General features: G+C 42.6%; 1 protein-coding gene across 2 annotated transcripts in view; it reads left to right on the top strand.

Annotated features, from left to right (window-relative positions):
• The window catches only part of pitpnm3 (PITPNM family member 3), a 109667-nt gene extending 103416 nt beyond the window's left edge, over positions 1-6251 (top strand). For both annotated transcript variants that reach the window (XM_031297354.2, XM_031297355.2), the window contains exons 18-20: positions 942-1070; positions 1234-1622; positions 3232-6251. In XM_031297354.2, coding sequence (XP_031153214.1) covers positions 942-1070; positions 1234-1548 — 444 coding nt within the window. In that variant the 3' untranslated portion in view covers positions 1549-1622; positions 3232-6251. The remainder of the gene's footprint in view (positions 1-941; positions 1071-1233; positions 1623-3231) is intronic.
• The last annotated feature ends 13744 nt before the right edge of the window (positions 6252-19995 follow it).

Here is a 19995-nt window from a genome sequence, read left to right on the forward strand (position 1 = left end):
TGGGGTATCTGTAGTACAGCAAAGAATAGTATCATCTGCGTACATATGAGCGAGGCAACCAGCTAAAGAAGAGACTAACTCATTAATATAGATGGTAAAGAGTACAGGACCCAATACAGAGCCTTGTGGGACACCTTTTGTTGTGGATAAGAAATCCGAATTGCCAAGTGGTGATTTCACGCATTGACGCCTGGAAGATAAGTAATTATGAAACCACGCACAAGCACCCATATCCAAGCCGATATCAGACAACTTTTTTAAATTAGATTGTGATCGACCGTGTCAAAAGCCTTTGAGAGGTCGACAAAGAGGGCTGCACAGTGCTTCCTCATGTCCAAGGCCGAGACTATGTTATTGGTAACTAGAGTGATAGCAGTAATGGTAGTATGGTTGGATCTGAAACCGGATTGGTGAGGACTAAGAATAGAGTGGCTTGACAGGAAACACTTTGAGAGTTGACTAAAGTCTCAAGTACTTTAGCCAGGCATGGAAGTGTAGAGATCAGACAATAGTTATCCAGATTGTTCCTATCACCCCCCTTGTACAGTGGAATGACACATGCAGATTTCCAGACTAGCGGAAATAAGCCCGAAGAGACGGAAAGATAAAAAATGTAAGTCAATGGCTCACTAATAATTGGAGCAGCTATTTTTATAAAAAAAGAGTCTAAGTGATCCTCACCAGTAGATGAGTTAGGGTCTATAGATTGTATAGTTCTGAGGAACTCAGAAGATGTAAATGGCTGAAAGTAGAAATGTGAGACGTGGTCTGGGCAGTTAATCTTTCTGACAAAGCATGTGAAACATTTTGTTCTTTGCTCTACAGGGATCTCGATTTATGTCCTCCGCATTACTCTTTTGCGAGCTCAGTGTTGTAGCTTTGGGTTGTGCTGCATCGAAATGCCACACACATCTCTGACTGATTATTCCCTCTCTCACCAGTGTCACATTAAGATCAACTCTGCTTATGGCTCCATGAAGGACATCTCTGTTTACAACATGCTCGGCCTCTGCCCCCCACAGATCTATATTGTTGGCAGACCTTCGAAGAAGTACCAAAATCAGTGCCAGGTAGTTCAATTTATTTTATCTCTGTCTTCAGGAGCATTTCATGGTGTTTCTTTCTACCTATTTCACTTGGAAGGTTTTGGTTCTCCTCTAGGTTTTTCTCATTTACTTAAATCTTCTCACAACTCTCTGATTTTCTAACCCTTTCTTTGTGTGGTATGTGTAGTTCCTGAGCGAGGGCTATGCAGCGCACCTCTCCACCCTTCAGTTTGGGCACAGAGCCAGACCCAAGAAATCCCCTTCAGTTCGTATGGTCCTAAGGAAGGGCTCATTTGGTCTCTCAGCGAAGCCTGACTTCTTGTGTAAGCGCACCCACCTGCGCAGGACCATGTCAGTGCAACAGCCTGACCCGCCGTGCACACCCAACCCAAAGCCTGAGCGAGCCCAGAGCCAGCCGGAGTCAGATAAGGACCACGGGGGAGGAGGCGGACAAGGCCCATGGGGACGGCCCTCCATACTTCGTGGAGACACCACTCCCTGACATCCAAAAAGAGATGGAAGGATTGTAGGAGGATAGAAGAGGAGAACAAAGCGGTCATAGTGTCCAGGGCCAATGTGAGATCTTATGTTTAAATATGGGGAGATTTAAAGGATATGTCCAGGTTTTTACAACTTAAAACTATTATGTTTGTAGTTTTAACCCCCAATCTTTTCAGTAATAATACCTTTGTACTCCCAAGCAGTGAACAGAGGCAGTCAGACAATCATATACAAGCTTCAGTCTGAAAAACAAAGATGAACAGAAAAGAAATTGCCCAATATATTTGTTGTAAACATCGCAGTTTACAGACCAAGTTGTTTACAGCACTTCCATAAAGTTGAGGGACTCCGAAGTTGGGGGAAAATAAGAGACATAATTAAAGACAGCAAAAAATTGAAACAGCAGAGGTTGAGATATCCTGACTTTTTATCCCAAGTATAGGTCAAGCACCAAAAACACCGGAGTCTATAATTCCGATAATGTAACTTGACCCACACTGCCTCCTACATTCCCACATTATTTAACCTCCAGTTTGTAACAGACTTTCTGTTATAAAAGCACAAGCCCAGATAAATCTGATGAGATCATCAGGGTTATTTCAGACTTTAGAAAGATCCTCAAAATACATTATGCAACAGCCTTTCACAGACTGAGTAGTACTCCATGTGTAAAATCGGTGGAGTGTCCCTTCAATTTAGAAAATGCCAGAGCAGAGCAATGGCATGCAGCAGTCCCTCAAATTTTGTGAAAACCCAATAAATTCTCCTGATTTTAAAGCGGATGACAAAAACAGGGATGAAATGTGCAAACATCAAATAAGGTGGTGAAGGTTGACTGTGTCCCTGTCGCTTTTTGCACAATGCGAAAAAAAGGCCTTATGTCGTGCAAAGCAAACATCTTCCCCTTCAGTTTTAATGATGCACAGGGTTTCTCCGACAGCCTATGATCAGACGTTAGTTAAGAGCATCAAAGTGGCAATCCACCTCTTCAAATTGCTGCAACACCTGGGAAGTCGTGTTTTATTGTTTCCTGCGTAAGAATAACAATCCCTGTACCTTTTATTTCCCTGCGTTGTCTGTTCAGCCTTTAAGAGCTCGAGGCTCTGCAAAGCTTTGAAGCAAACAGATTGACTCTGACTCTGACTTTGCTCGCCTCTGTTGAGTTCCAGCAAAATCAATAAATGTCCACCTTGATTAGATAATGTTCTTTGATGTACCTGATGCATCATTGATGTTACACTTTTAGTCAAAAAGGTATTATTATTTTTTATAAAAAAGTGCAAAGCCTCAGAGCAGAAAGAAAGGAAAAACTATCAGAAAGGAACAATGAAAGATGCAAAGCAGGAGAGTAAAAAACAATGAGCATTTTTTCTTTATACTTAATATTCATGTGGCAACCTGAGTTGCTATTATTAGCAGCAGCTCCCTAGGAGGACTGAATGTAAATTTGCCCATGATTATGCAAGTACTGATGAGCTACAACTACAATGTTCTCCCATGCTTGAAATCCACTCATTTCTTGATTCAGAAATATTGTCTGTGCAATTATGGAAACTAGAGCTGTGTCACCATGAGAGCTTGTAGGAACGAATATGCTAATCCAGAACATGCAAGCGCTAATAAATGTGTTAATTTTTCCTGGAATGTGAGAGGCTTCACTAATATTTCCTCTCTCATTTGACAGTGTCATCTCTACCTACTGTACATGTACATTGGATCCTCTGCTGCTATCCCTTGCAGCTCAGCTTTACCTCCTGCTTGGCCCTCCACACTTTGCCACCTGTTCGGCTCTTCTTTTTTTTTTTTGACCCGCTCGGCGGATTACGTCACTTAGTCTTTGTGCCTGAAACTTTAAACAGTTGCCGAGGGATGGCAATGATTTTTGCAAATGTCTGTGTCGAGCTAAAATTGTGCCCAATTGTAAAATCAAAAGAATGTACTTGAGATAATCGATATACACGCATATTCATGCACACACAAACACTTCAGAGGATGACAAATGGGACGACAGAGGGAACCTGTTGAGACTTTGGCAACAGATTAGCAGACTGCTGTGCTGACAGGTGGCCATGTTGACTGACTCCTGCACTAACCATCCACACATGTAAATAGTCGACACTCATCATCTCTGTGTGGACCTTTGGACACAGAAGCACTGTGACATTTAGGTTCAATCTGTACACGAGCTCTGCGATCTGAAGCCCCAATAAGCTGACCTCGCCGAACACCGGCCTCTGCCTGCATTCCCCTTCCACTGATAGATGTCTCCCTCACGTTGTGGCTGGCTTACTACCCCTTCCGTCCCCTCAACCAGTCTGGCAGAACAGGCCTTCCGAAAGCCGCCTCAGACCGGGTCAGCTCACGCACGGCTCGGGCCCCTGAGGTCGCATTTGCACTATCGAAGTACACCACAGTGTTTCTCAATTTAGCTGCAGTACTCACTTCAGAAACAAAGAGTTGTATTTGTACTTTATTGTATTTGTAGTTCTAGTTTTCCCTGCACATTGTGCACTGTTGCTGCCTGTTGGTTACTGTAACTAATATAAGTTTTAAACAGAAATAGTTTGTAGGAAAGTGTTGGTTTGACCAAAAAATGTTTACAGATTGATAGACAGATGTAAAAAGTGATCAGAACTTCTATGTGCTTAAAATGACAATGTCATTATCATCATTGACAGCATTAGTTTAGTTTCTTGGTAGCAGTTGCAGTAGCTTGCAGAATATTGTACTATACACCCCATGCCAGTTGAAATTCCACCGGGATGCCCTTGCATCCATTTACTACAGCTGCACTGGAACCAATAGATTTGTGTTGAAATCTGATGCTGTCTTGTGCACTCTGGGTTGAATTGAGTCTTACTGTGGCCATGTTTCAAAACTCTCTAAGTCAAACATATTTTTCTATGAGGAAATATTGTAAATAGAAATATTTTCAATGTATGTTTTTGAACCTTTTGTTGTTGGACTTGTTGAAAGGTTGATTTTTGCCTTAAATTGTATTTGATGTTATGTAGACATGCAAACTTATCTGATTTGTTTGACCAAATTATTGAGTTTTACTGTTACAACATGACAAAGTGCATTTTATTTAATTGGTATTTTGCTTTGACATGTTTTAGATACTGTATATATGTATGTGCGTGTGTGAGTGAGTGTCTAGGTTTATTTGTTGTAGAGTTGTATTTATTGTGAACATGAAGACAACTATGACAAGTATATGCCTCTGCAGAGGAATCAGAGGACACAGGGAGGCCAGTGTTGGCATACAGCATGTTCTCACTGCAGCTCACTACTGCCGGCTTTTCACAACTGAGTGTGTATTTTATAGGTTTGGATTGAAGCAGTGTGTGAGCGGATTACTTAGACGAGGTTTTTATACCTGCTATGAAAGAAAAAGGGCTTAAGAGTTCTAAGGGGCTCTTGGTTTAACTGAAAACCTGCAAAGCTGAGTGGAACGTGCCAGTCAGAATGGAGCTCTTGTTTTTCTTTCACCGCCTGTACACCATAGGTGCTTCAGTAATTAGCTATTTCATTACTATTAAGTATGTATGACTCCCTGTAGTACCGCCCCTGTAATTGCAGTGCACCGATTAGCATTATTGGTAATTGTATAATGTTGTAGAAACAATACTGAAATACTTAACTCCATTTCATTTTGCATTTAAAATGGTAATATTGAAACATTGTTATCCAAGCAATGAAATGATCATTCCCATCCATGTGTACACGATAATCAAAGTGAGTTTATAAGTCTGTATTACACATAGTGATATTTTCCTTCCATGATGATACACTGGAGGAGTGAAGTATTTATGCTAGGCAGCATTTTTTACAACAATGTTAGTAAATGGCAAATAACGATCTAATGGTTAAATGTTGATTGTTCTGTGCATGTTAATTATTTGATATTGTTCATTAATGGCTATCGATTGTCATATGTCATTGTGGTACATTTAACTAATAATAGAGTTATTATTTCTAAATAAGAGGTGAATAATAACTCCTGGACATAAATTCAACCACCACATGTTAAGGCAATTGCAAATAAGTTCTTACATTTCTTAAAAAGAGTTTTTAATGGTAAGTAATACTGAAGTGAGGCAGGGCTTTGTTACCTCTTACTGTTACCATAGAGGTGTACTCATTTACAATGGAAACTGACAAATCATACAAATTCCAGTTTTTCCTTTTTTTTTTTACAGTAAATAATAAAGTCAATTAATTCTGATATCACAGAAAAAAGAAGAGAACAGGATATACAATGTAAAAATATATATACTGTATATTTATCGAGAGCTTTAAAAGTTTGTCACAATTATTGTCTTCAATGAAATATGATGACCTCTCACTAATGTTGTCAAATGATTACTATTCACCAAATCAGGACTTAACTATTGGGTATTGACCTAATTTGCCATTTATTAACAATTCTTCTGACATATAGAGTAAGATTTAGTAAGTTAACTAACATTGTGTTACAGCTTCTTTTGAAAAAAGATTTTATTTATTTATTTTTGTGGTCTTATTTTGGTCTTTTGAGTTTTTGACACTGGCCTTTTGAAGACAAAGCACCTGATTTCACTGCTACAAAGTGTATTATTTTGTACAGATCTCCTGTGATGATGAAAATGTTATTGTGTTTATTGGACTCAGTCAATCTATCATTATTGCATAAATAAAGATATTTCACAGATGAAGAATTTAGTTTTGTTCGAGGAGTGTGTTATTATTCCTTCCACGTGCTCCTCATCTCTGGAGATGGAAGCCAAATCACCTGCGATACGCTGTATTTATACTATAGGATAAGGTCAGAATTTTACTGTGCTGAATGTGATATCCCCTTATTTGGATTTCATAAGGCTTAGTCAAACTTAGAAACTTTCCTCCAACTTTTTTTTTTACCATTCACTAACTATTTGACCTTACTCAACCAATTTCAATTCAATTTATTGTTATTTATAGTGAATTATCACCATGGACCATGGTCTCAGAACACTTCACAACAGAAACTGAAATTGATTAAATTTACAATTTAATCAATATAAAAGGTGGAATTAAATATAAAATATAAAATCAACAACACAAAAAGGAATATAAATGGAATATCACAGGTTAAAATTGTTAAGACATGAAATAAGACAACGAATGAAAAAAAACAAACAAAAACACAATGGTTCAAAAGTTAGTGATTTTAAACATGTCCATAATACTTTGAATAAAGAAATGTTTTAAGTCTTGATTTAAAAATATCCACTGAGCCTGCCTCCCTAACGTTGGATGGGAGACCATTCCAGAGGGAGGGTGCTCGAAAGGCAAAGGCCCGGTGACCAGCTGATCTTTTTTTTATATTTTGGAACGATCAGAAGACCAGTATCCATAGAACGAAGGGGGCGTGCTGGGATATATGGTGTAAGTAGCTCACTTAAGTAGGCAGGCGCAAGTCCCTTTAAGGCTTTATAAGTCAAAAGAAGAATCTTAAAATCAGCCCTGGCTTGCACAGGTAACCAGTGTAGCGCAGCCAGAACTGGTGAAATGTGGCTAAATTTTTTTGTCTTAGTCAAGACTCGGGCTGCCGCATTTTGTACGAGCTGGAGACTTTTAGTCGTACAGGCAGGGAGGGCTGAGAACAGTGCGTTGCAGTAATCGAGTCTTGATGAGACAAATGCATGAATTAGTATTTCTGCATCATGCATTGATAACTTGGTCTTATTCGAGAAATGTTGCCTAGATGGTAAAAAGCAGTCCTAGTGATAGCCTTTATATGTGGGCGGAAAGTTAAAGTTTTGTCAAAGGTGACACCTAAGTTTTTAACAGTGTCACTCTCTGTGATCACACAGTTGTTAAAATTTAAAATTTGTTTCTCCACTGGGATGCTATATTTGGTTGGCCTCACTGTGAGCAGCTCTGTTTTGTCTGCATTAAGCAGCAAGAAATTCTTACCCATCCAATTTTGAATTTCTGCCAGGCATGCCTGTAATTTCAGAATCTGTGAATGGTTATTTTGTAATAGAGGGACATATAACTGTGTGTCATCTGCATAACAATGAAACTGAACATCAAAGCTGCTGATGATAGAACCAAGAGGGAGCATATAGATGGAAAACAGCATAGGGCCCAGTACTGACCCTTGTGGTATACCACAGCCTACCTTGCACAGTTCAGAAGTAGATTCATTAAAAATGACACGCTGAGATCTATTGGATAAGTAAGAATTAAACCAAGAAAGTACTGTCCCTTTAATCCCAACATGTTTCTCAAGCCGGGCGAGAAGTAAAGTGTGGTCTATTGTAGAGCTGAACGATTAATTGCATTTGCGATAATATCGCGATATGTTAAAACGCGATTTCCTAATCGCAAAGGCTGCGATTTGGTCACATGACTCGCGAGAGCAAATCAGTCTGCACTCCGCAGAGAAAGCATCAACTTAGCACGCTAACGCTACGTCGTACCTTGAACTGATTTCTGTCATTCAAACAACTCTGAGTTGTAGTTTAAAACTTTTACAGCCATTTTAATAAAATGAAGGGTTTTATTCTGGTTCGAGTCCATACGTGCAGTTAATGAATACAGACACGCAGAACTCGGTTGGCAACTAGCTCTGATTAGCGGTTAGCTCCGGTTAGCTCCGGTTAGCGGTTAGCTCCGTTATAAAGCTATGGAGTGGAGGAGCTGCCACTGAGAGGGGTAACAACCAGACTCTGATAAATGACGTTCGGGGAGCTTTCACAGCAGCGTGGCCGCGGTGTTTCAACGGTTTTATTAGTACAGTTAATCCCACGGCAAGAACACCAGCAACTAGCTAACGCAACGATAGCCTCTCTGAACAAGTGCACACGGCAGCACGCAACTTCCCGAGGGGGAGGGGCTGGAGGCAGCTCCTCTGTGCACTGTAAAAAAAAAAAATACACGTGTGTGTGTGTGTGTGTGTGTGTGTGTGTATATACTATAATTTTACTTTTTTAACTGTCTAGTGTGTAATTGTGTGTTGTTCATACTATAAAATGATTTATTGTTTGTTTTTGTTGAATAATACAGAAGACAAAGCTTAAAAAAATAATCGAATCGAAATCGCAATATTTGGGAAAAAAATCGCAATTAGATTATTTTCAAAAATCGTTCAGCCCTAGTCTATTGTATCGAAAGCTGCGCTCAGATCGAGGAGTACTAGAAACGATGCATGGCCACTATCACATGAAAGCAGAAGATCATTTATGACTCTTGTCACGGCAGTTTCCGTGGAATGACCAGACCGGAAACCAGATTGAAATTTCTCAAATAGGCTGTTGTTAGATAAGTGGGCAGTAAGTTGTTCCACAACAGCCCTCTCCAGAATTTTGGACATGAATGGTAGATTGGATACAGGTCTATAGTTTTGTAAAACATAAGGGTCTAAATTGGGCTTTTTAAGTAGTGGTTTTATGACTGCTAATCTAAAAACTTAAACTGCTAATGCTATGCTGTCAACAACCTGTGTAAGCTTTCTAACAGTGTTAAAAAGAAACCGAGGATTATTCTTGTTGGAATTTATCAAATTTGAAAAATAAGCTGTTCTTGCGGTCGAAAGAGCTTGTTTATAATTTTTAAAACTCATTACCCATGTCAGGCGGTCCTCGTCTCGTTTGTCACTCGCCACTTATGTTCCAATGATCTACATGTTCTTTTAAGCACACGAATGGTGTCACTGAACCAAGGGGCTGATTTAGCGCGGGAGCGCCTCCGTGTTAGCTGAGGCGCAACAGTGTCAAGCATCCTGGTAAGAACACTATTCAAGTTTTCTGTTAAAATGTCTAAACTTGGTCCATCCTGGCAAGACTGAAGTAAGTCTTGTAGTTGATCAGCCATAACAGCCTTTGCCTTACTGTCAATGCGGCAGTAAGTGTAGGTATCAGGATTAAAGCTCTTATTTGGGGTGTGAAGAGAGACGTTGAAAAAAATACAAAAATGATCCGACACAGGAACCATTTCTACTGACAAGAGCTGAGCGTCAATACCTCTTGTGAAAATGAAATCTAACGTGTTCCCATGGATGTGTGTGGTATCAGTAGCCAGCAATGCGAAATCAAGACTGTCAGCCAGATCAACAAACGCTGAAGCTCTATTGTCAGAGAGGTCATTAACATGAAAATTAAAATCACCTCCTAAAAGTATACTATCGTATTTAGTCACTGCTATAGATAAAAGACCTGCAAACTGAGATAGAAACTCATTATTAAGCTTGGGTGGTCGATAAACAGATAAAATAAGAGTAGGTCGTTGTTGGTGCGATCTGATGACCACGGCTAAGTATTCGAAGGTTGTGAAATGTCCTAAATTTAATTTAGTGCAATTAAAAAAGTTGGAATGAATAGTCGCAATCCCGCCTCCTTTTTTCCCTTGCCTAGCAGAGAACAGAAAATTGTAATCTGGAGGGGAGGCTTCTACTAGAGTTGCAGCCGCACCAGCGATTAACCAGCATTCAGTTAAAATGAGAAAGTTCAGTTCATGCTGGGAGACCAAGTCATTAATGTAAAAGGTCTTACTTGAAAGCGACCTTATATTTAGTAGTGCAATCTTAAGGGGAGTTGGGGACTTAGGGGAATCGCCGGGCGCTGTAGTATGGAAAGAGTGGGGCGTGGCATTATGCTTTTGGATAGGGACAGATAGAAGAGATGACCGACTCCTTCGTCCTGAGCATGCGTTGGTCCTCCTGCATGCAGTTATTACTGGGATAGAAAGTGATTGAGCTGATGAGAGGGGGGGACTACAGGTGTAGGTGTAGCTGGCTCCTGGGAAGGATAGTCAATCATACTTGGGGGGTACCTCATACGCAACAAACTGTATAAGGTTTGTTATCAGCTGACCGGTCCCCCTCATGTTAGGGTGGAGACCATCTGAATTATACAACCCACATTTTTTCCAGAATGAATCAAAGTTGTTAACATAACCCTGGCCGGTTGCAGTAGAGAAATTTAGAAGCCACTGATTTAGGCTGAAAAGTCGGCTGAAACGTTCATTGCCATGTTTTAGAGTTTGAATGGGACCAGACAGAATGCATGATCTGCCTAGGTTCTCGATGGTAGAGGTCAGATGTTCAAAATCCTCCTGCAGTTTAATTGATTGTCGGGACATGACGTCACACGTGCCCGCATGGACTATCACTGTGTGCACTGATGGATATCAAAAAAAAAAAAAAGAAATTCAACCCGCAGCAACACTTAAAAAGCACTAAAAGTAGCCCAATTCTGCGGGAAAACCACAGACCAGCAACCCTGATGCTCTGTTATACAAAAGAGGCAAAGGACTGCCATGTCATGTCTAACTTATCACAACACTTTCTAACATGTCATGCTGACGTCGATATCACATTCTATTTCATTAAACCTTTACCAAACAAGGCCCTGTAGTTCTTTTGCTCTGGCCAAAAAGTAAATAAGCCTAGCACAATAGCTGCTGGTGTGTTTCGCAACATATCCTAGAAAGTCTCATACACTGCTGGGACTCCCCTGACTTCCCCTGACCTTATAGCTACAGTTGCTTAATACGCCACTTTATATTAGCATAATAATATGTCTAGGCTATTATGTCAAAAACCAAAGTAGCCTTTTGAAAAAAATACATTTTAACAGTTTCTACAGAAAGGTATGTGATCACCAGTGTTGCCACAGTTACTTTGAAAAAGTAACTTAGTTACTTTACAGATTACTTGATTTTAAAAGTAATTTAGTTACTTTACAGATTACATGATTTTAAAAGACATGATGAAAACGTGACCTGTCCACATGATGAAAACGTGACCTGTCCTCATGCTGAAAACGTGACCTGACCTCATGATGTGACCTGTCCTCATGATGAAAACGTGACCTGTCCTCATGCTGAAAACGTGACCTGTCCTCATGATGAAAACGTGACCTGTCCTCATGATGAAAACGTGACCTGTCCTCATGCTGAAAACGTGACCTGTCCTCATGATGAAAACGTGACCTGTCCACATGATGAAAACGTTTTCCTGTCCTCATGATGAAAATGTGACCTGTCCTCATGCTGAAAACGTGACCTGTCCACATGCTGAAAACGTGACCTGTACTCATGATTAAAACGTGACCTGTCCTCATGATGAAAAAGAGACCTGTCCACATGATGAAAACGTGACCTGTCCACATGATGAAAACGTGACCTGTCCACATGATGAAAACGTGACCTGTCCTCATGATGAAAACGTGACCTGTCCTCATGATGAAAACGTGACCTGTCCTCATGATGTGACCTGTCCACATGATGAAAACGGGACCTGTCCTCATGATGAAAACGTGACCTGTCCTCATGATGAAAACGTGACCTGTCCACATGATGAAAACGTGACCTGTCCACATGATAAAAACGTGACCTGTCGACATGATGAAAACGTGACCTGTCCTGATGATGTGACCTGTCCACATGATGAAAACGTGACCTGTCCTCATGATGAAAACGTGACCTGTCCTCATGATGAAAACGTGACCTGTCCACATGATGAAAACGTGAACTGTCCTGATGATGTGACCTGTCCACATGATGAAAACGTGACCTGTCCACATGATGAAAACGTGACCTGTCCTCATGATGAAAACGTGACCTGTCCTCATGATGAAAACGTGACCTGTCCTCATGATGAAAACGTGACATGTCCACATGATGAAAACGTGACCTGTCCACATGATGAAAACGTGAACTGTCCTGATGATGTGACCTGTCCACATGATGAAAACGTGACCTGTCCTCATGCTGAAAACGTGACCTGTCCTGATGATGTGACCTGTCCACATGATGAAAACGTAACCTGTCCTCATGATGAAAACGTGACCTGTCCTCATGATGAAAACGTGACCTGTCCTCATGCTGAAAACGTGACCTGTCCTCATGATGAAAACGTGACCTGTACTCATGATGAAAATGTGAACTGTCCTCATGCGGAAAACGTGACCTGTCCTCATGATGTGACCTGTCCACATGATGAAAACGTGACCTGTCCTCATGATGAAAACGTGACCTGTCCTCATGATGAAAACGTGACCTGTCCACATGATGAAAACGTGACCTGTCCAGATGATGTGACCTGTCCACATGATGAAAACGTGACCTGTCCTCATGATGAAAACGTGACCTGTCCTCATGATGAAAACGTGACCTGTCCAGATGATGTGACCTGTCCACATGATGAAAACGTGACCTGTCCACATGATGAAAACGTGACCTGTCCTCATGATGAAAACGTGACCTGTCCACATGATGAAAACGTGACCTGTCCTCATGATGAAAACGTGACCTGTCCTCATGATGAAAACGTGACCTGTCCTCATGATGAAAACGTGACCTGTCCTCATGACGTGACCTGTCCACATGATGAAAACGTGACCTGTCCACATGCTGAAAACGTGACCTGTCCTCATGATGAAAACGTGACCTGTCCTCATGATGAAAACGTGACCTGTCCACATGATGAAAACGTGACCTGTCCTCATGACGTGACCTGTCCTCATGATGAAAACGTGACCTGTCCTCATGATGAAAACGTGACCTGTCCTCATGATGAAAACGTGACCTGTCCTCATGATGAAAACGTGAACTGTCCTCATGCTGAAAACGTGACCTGTCCTCATGATGTGACCTGTCCACATGATGAAAACGTGACCTGTCCTCATGATGAAAACGTGACCTGTCCTCATGATGAAAACGTGACCTGTCCACATGATGAAAACGTGAACTGTCCTGATGATGTGACCTGTCCACATGATGAAAACGTGACCTGTCCACATGATGAAAACGTGACCTGTCCTCATGATGAAAACGTGACCTGTCCTCATGATGAAAACGTGAACTGTCCTCATGCTGAAAACGTGACCTGTCCTCATGATGTGACCTGTCCACATGATAAAAACGGGACCTGTCCTCATGATGAAAACGTGACCTGTCCTCATGATGAAAACGTGACCTGTCCACATGATGAAAACGTGACCTGTCCACATGATAAAAACGTGACCTGTCGACATGATGAAAACGTGACCTGTCCTGATGATGTGACCTGTCCACATGATGAAAACGTGACCTGTCCTCATGATGAAAACGTGACCTGTCCTCATGATGAAAACGTGACGTGTCCACATGATGAAAACGTGAACTGTCCTGATGATGTGACCTGTCCACATGATGAAAACGTGACCTGTCCACATGATGAAAACGTGACCTGTCCTCATGATGAAAACGTGACCTGTCCTCATGATGAAAACGTGACCTGTCCTCATGATGAAAACGTGACATGTCCACATGATGAAAACGTGACCTGTCCACATGATGAAAACGTGACCTGTCCTCATGATGAAAACGTGACCTGTCCTCATGATGAAAACGTGACCTGTCCTCATGATGTGACCTGTCCACATGATGAAAACGGGACCTGTCCTCATGATGAAAACGTGACCTGTCCTCATGATGAAAACGTAACCTGTCCACATGATGAAAACGTGACCTGTCCACATGATAAAAACGTGACCTGTCGACATGATGAAAACGTGACCTGTCCTGATGATGTGACCTGTCCACATGATGAAAACGTGACCTGTCCTCATGATGAAAACGTGACCTGTCCTCATGATGAAAACGTGACCTGTCCTCATGATGTGACCTGTCCACATGATGAAAACGGGACCTGTCCTCATGATGAAAACGTGACCTGTCCTCATGATGAAAACGTGACCTGTCCACATGATGAAAACGTGACCTGTCCACATGATAAAAACGTGACCTGTCGACATGATGAAAACGTGACCTGTCCTGATGATGTGACCTGTCCACATGATGAAAACGTGACCTGTCCTCATGATGAAAACGTGACCTGTCCTCATGATGAAAACGTGACCTGTCCACATGATGAAAACGTGAACTGTCCTGATGATGTGACCTGTCCACATGATGAAAACGTGACCTGTCCACATGATGAAAACGTGACCTGTCCTCATGATGAAAACGTGACCTGTCCTCATGATGAAAACGTGACCTGTCCTCATGATGAAAACGTGACATGTCCACATGATGAAAACGTGACCTGTCCACATGATGAAAACGTGAACTGTCCTGATGATGTGACCTGTCCACATGATGAAAACGTGACCTGTCCTCATGCTGAAAACGTGACCTGTCCTGATGATGTGACCTGTCCACATGATGAAAACGTAACCTGTCCTCATGATGAAAACGTGACCTGTCCTCATGATGAAAACGTGACCTGTCCTCATGCTGAAAACGTGACCTGTCCTCATGATGAAAACGTGACCTGTACTCATGATGAAAATGTGAACTGTCCTCATGCTGAAAACGTGACCTGTCCTCATGATGTGACCTGTCCACATGATGAAAACGTGACCTGTCCTCATGATGAAAACGTGACCTGTCCTCATGATGAAAACGTGACCTGTCCACATGATGAAAACGTGACCTGTCCAGATGATGTGACCTGTCCACATGATGAAAACGTGACCTGTCCTCATGATGAAAACGTGACCTGTCCTCATGATGAAAACGTGACCTGTCCAGATGATGTGACCTGTCCACATGATGAAAACGTGACCTGTCCACATGATGAAAACGTGACCTGTCCTCATGATGAAAACGTGACCTGTCCACATGATGAAAACGTGACCTGTCCTCATGATGAAAACGTGACCTGTCCTCATGATGAAAACGTGACCTGTCCTCATGATGAAAACGTGACCTGTCCTCATGACGTGACCTGTCCACATGATGAAAACGTGACCTGTCCACATGCTGAAAACGTGACCTGTCCTCATGATGAAAACGTGACCTGTCCTCATGATGAAAACGTGACCTGTCCACATGATGAAAACGTGACCTGTCCTCATGACGTGACCTGTCCTCATGATGAAAACGTGACCTGTCCTCATGATGAAAACGTGACCTGTCCTCATGATGAAAACGTGACCTGTCCTCATGATGAAAACGTGAACTGTCCTCATGCTGAAAACGTGACCTGTCCTCATGATGTGACCTGTCCACATGATGAAAACGTGACCTGTCCTCATGATGAAAACGTGACCTGTCCTCATGATGAAAACGTGACCTGTCCACATGATGAAAACGTGACCTGTCCACATGATAAAAACGTGACCTGTCGACATGATGAAAACGTGACCTGTCCTGATGATGTGACCTGTCCACATGATGAAAACGTGACCTGTCCTCATGATGAAAACGTGACCTGTCCTCATGATGAAAACGTGACCTGTCCACATGATGAAAACGTGAACTGTCCTGATGATGTGACCTGTCCACATGATGAAAACGTGACCTGTCCACATGATGAAAACGTGACCTGTCCTCATGATGAAAACGTGACCTGTCCTCATGATGAAAACGTGAACTGTCCTCATGCTGAAAACGTGACCTGTCCTCATGATGTGACCTGTCCACATGATGAAAACGGGACCTGTCCTCATGATGAAAACGTGACCTGTCCTCATGATGAAAACGTGACCTGTCCACATGATGAAAACGTGACCTGTCCACATGATAAAAACGTGACCTGTCGACATGATGAAAACGTGACCTGTCCTGATGATGTGACCTGTCCACATGATGAAAACGTGACCTGTCCTCATGATGAAAACGTGACCTGTCCTCATGATGAAAACGTGACGTGTCCACATGATGAAAACGTGAACTGTCCTGATGATGTGACCTGTCCACATGATGAAAACGTGACCTGTCCACATGATGAAAACGTGACCTGTCCTCATGATGAAAACGTGACCTGTCCTCATGATGAAAACGTGACCTGTCCTCATGATGAAAACGTGACCTGTCCTCATGATGAAAACGTGACATGTCCACATGATGAAAACGTGACCTGTCCACATGATGAAAACGTGAACTGTCCTGATGATGTGACCTGTCCACATGATGAAAACGTGACCTGTCCTCATGCTGAAAACGTGACCTGTCCTGATGATGTGACCTGTCCACATGATGAAAACGTAACCTGTCCTCATGATGAAAACGTGACCTGTCCTCATGATGAAAACGTGACCTGTCCTCATGCTGAAAACGTGACCTGTCCTCATGATGAAAACGTGACCTGTACTCATGATGAAAATGTGAACTGTCCTCATGCTGAAAACGTGACCTGTCCTCATGATGTGACCTGTCCACATGATGAAAACGTGACCTGTCCTCATGATGAAAACGTGACCTGTCCTCATGATGAAAACGTGACCTGTCCACATGATGAAAACGTGACCTGTCCAGATGATGTGACCTGTCCACATGATGAAAACGTGACCTGTCCTCATGATGAAAACGTGACCTGTCCTCATGATGAAAACGTGACCTGTCCAGATGATGTGACCTGTCCACATGATGAAAACGTGACCTGTCCACATGATGAAAACGTGACCTGTCCTCATGATGAAAATGTGACCTGTCCACATGATGAAAACGTGACCTGTCCTCATGATGAAAACGTGACCTGTCCTCATGATGAAAACGTGACCTGTCCTCATGATGAAAACGTGACCTGTCCTCATGACGTGACCTGTCCACATGATGAAAACGTGACCTGTCCACATGCTGAAAACGTGACCTGTCCTCATGATGAAAACGTGACCTGTCCTCATGATGAAAACGTGACCTGTCCACATGATGAAAACGTGACCTGTCCTCATGACGTGACCTGTCCTCATGATGAAAACGTGAGCTGTCCACATGATGAAAACGTGACCTGTCCTCATGATGAAAACGTGACCTGTCCTCATGCTGAAAACGTGACCTGTCCTGATGATGTGACCTGTCCACATGATGAAAACGTGACCTGTCCTCATGATGAAAACGTGACCTGTCCACATGATGAAAACGTGACCTGTCCTCATGACGTGACCTGTCCACATGATGAAAACGTGACCTGTCCTCATGATGAAAACGTGACCTGTCCTCATGATGAAAACGTGAACTGTCCTCATGCTGAAAACGTGACCTGTCCTCATGATGTGACCTGTCCACATGATGAAAACGTGACCTGTCCTCATGATGAAAACGTGACCTGTCCTCATGATGAAAACGTGACCTGTCCACATGATGAAAACGTGACCTGTCCACATGATAAAAACGTGACCTGTCGACATGATGAAAACGTGACCTGTCCTGATGATGTGACCTGTCCACATGATGAAAACGTGACCTGTCCTCATGATGAAAACGTGACCTGTCCTCATGATGAAAACGTGACCTGTCCACATGATGAAAACGTGACCTGTCCTCATGATGAAAACGTGACCTGTCCTCATGATGAAAACGTGACCTGTCCACATGATGAAAACGTGACCTGTCCAGATGATGTGACCTGTCCACATGATGAAAACGTGACCTGTCCTCATGATGAAAACGTGACCTGTCCTCATGATGAAAACGTGACCTGTCCAGATGATGTGACCTGTCCACATGATGAAAACGTGACCTGTCCACATGATGAAAACGTGACCTGTCCTCATGATGAAAACGTGACCTGTCCACATGATGAAAACGTGACCTGTCCTCATGATGAAAACGTGACCTGTCCTCATGATGAAAACGTGACCTGTCCTCATGATGAAAACGTGACCTGTCCTCATGATGAAAACGTGACCTGTCCACATGATGAAAACGTGACCTGTCCACATGATAAAAACGTGACCTGTCGACATGATGAAAACGTGACCTGTCCTGATGATGTGACCTGTCCACATGATGAAAACGTGACCTGTCCTCATGATGAAAACGTGACCTGTCCTCATGATGAAAACGTGACCTGTCCACATGATGAAAACGTGAACTGTCCTGATGATGTGACCTGTCCACATGATGAAAACGTGACCTGTTCACATGATGAAAGCGTGACCTGTCCTCATGATGAAAACGTGACCTGTCCTCATGATGAAAACGTGACCTGTCCTCATGATGAAAACGTGACATGTCCACATGATGAAAACGTGACCTGTCCACATGATGAAAACGTGACCTGTCCACATGATGAAAACGTGACCTGTACACATGATGAAAACGTGACCTGTCCACATGATGAAAACGTGAACTGTCCTGATGATGTGACCTGTCCACATGATGAAAACGTGACCTGTCCTCATGCTGAAAACGTGACCTGTCCTGATGATGTGACCTGTCCACATGATGAAAACGTAACCTGTCCTCATGATGAAAACGTGACCTGTCCACATGATGAAAACGTGACCTGTCCTCATGATGAAAACGTGACCTGTCCTCATGATGAAAACGTGACCTGTCCACATGATGAAAACGTGACCTGTCCACATGATGAAAACGTGACGTGTCCACATGATGAAAACGTGACCTGTCCTGATGATGTGACCTGTCCTCATGATGAAAACGTGACCTGTCCACATGATGAAAACGTGAACTGTCCTGATGATGTGACCTGTCCACATGATGAAAAGGTGACCTGTCCTCATGATGAAAACGTGACCTGTCCACATGATGAAAACGTGACCTGTCCACATGATGAAAACGTGACCTGTCCTCATGATGAAAACGTGACCTGTCCTCATGATGAAAACGTGACCTGTCCACATGATGAAAACGTGACCTGTCCACATGATGAAAACGTGACCTGTCCTCATGATGAAAACGTGACCTGTCCACATGATGAAAACGTGACCTGTCCTCATGACGTGACCTGTCCACATGATGAAAACGTGACCTGTCCTCATGATGAAAACGTGACCTGTCCTCATGCTGAAAACGTGACGTGTCCTCATGATGAAAACGTGACCTGTCCTCATGATGAAAACGTGACCTGTCCTCATGATGAAAACGTGAACTGTCCTCATGCTGAAAACGTGACCTGTCCTCATGATGTGACCTGTCCACATGATGAAAACGTGACCTGTCCTCATGATGAAAACGTGACCTGTCCTCATGATGAAAACGTGACCTGTCCACATGATGAAAACGTGACCTGTCCACATGATGAAAACGTGACCTGTCCACATGATGAAAACGTGACCTGTCCTGATGATGTGACCTGTCCACATGATGAAAACGTGACCTGTCCTCATGATGAAAATGTGACCTGTCCTCATGATGAAAACGTGACCTGTCCACATGATGAAAACGTGAACTGTCCTGATGATGTGACCTGTCCACATGATGAAAACGTGACCTGTCCTCATGATGAAAACGTGACCTGTCCTCATGATGAAAACGTGACCTGTCCACATGATGAAAACGTGACCTGTCCACATGATGAAAACGTGACCTGTCCTCATGATGAAAACGTGACCTGTCCTCATGATGAAAACGTGACCTGTCCTCATGATGAAAACGTGACCTGTCCATATGATGAAAACGTGACCTGTCCACATGATGAAAACGTGACCTGTCCACATGATGAAAACGTGACCTGTCCTCATGCTGA

Source organism: Sander lucioperca, chromosome 5 (assembly GCF_008315115.2).
Source record: "Sander lucioperca isolate FBNREF2018 chromosome 5, SLUC_FBN_1.2, whole genome shotgun sequence".
NCBI lineage: Eukaryota > Metazoa > Chordata > Actinopteri > Perciformes > Percidae > Sander > Sander lucioperca.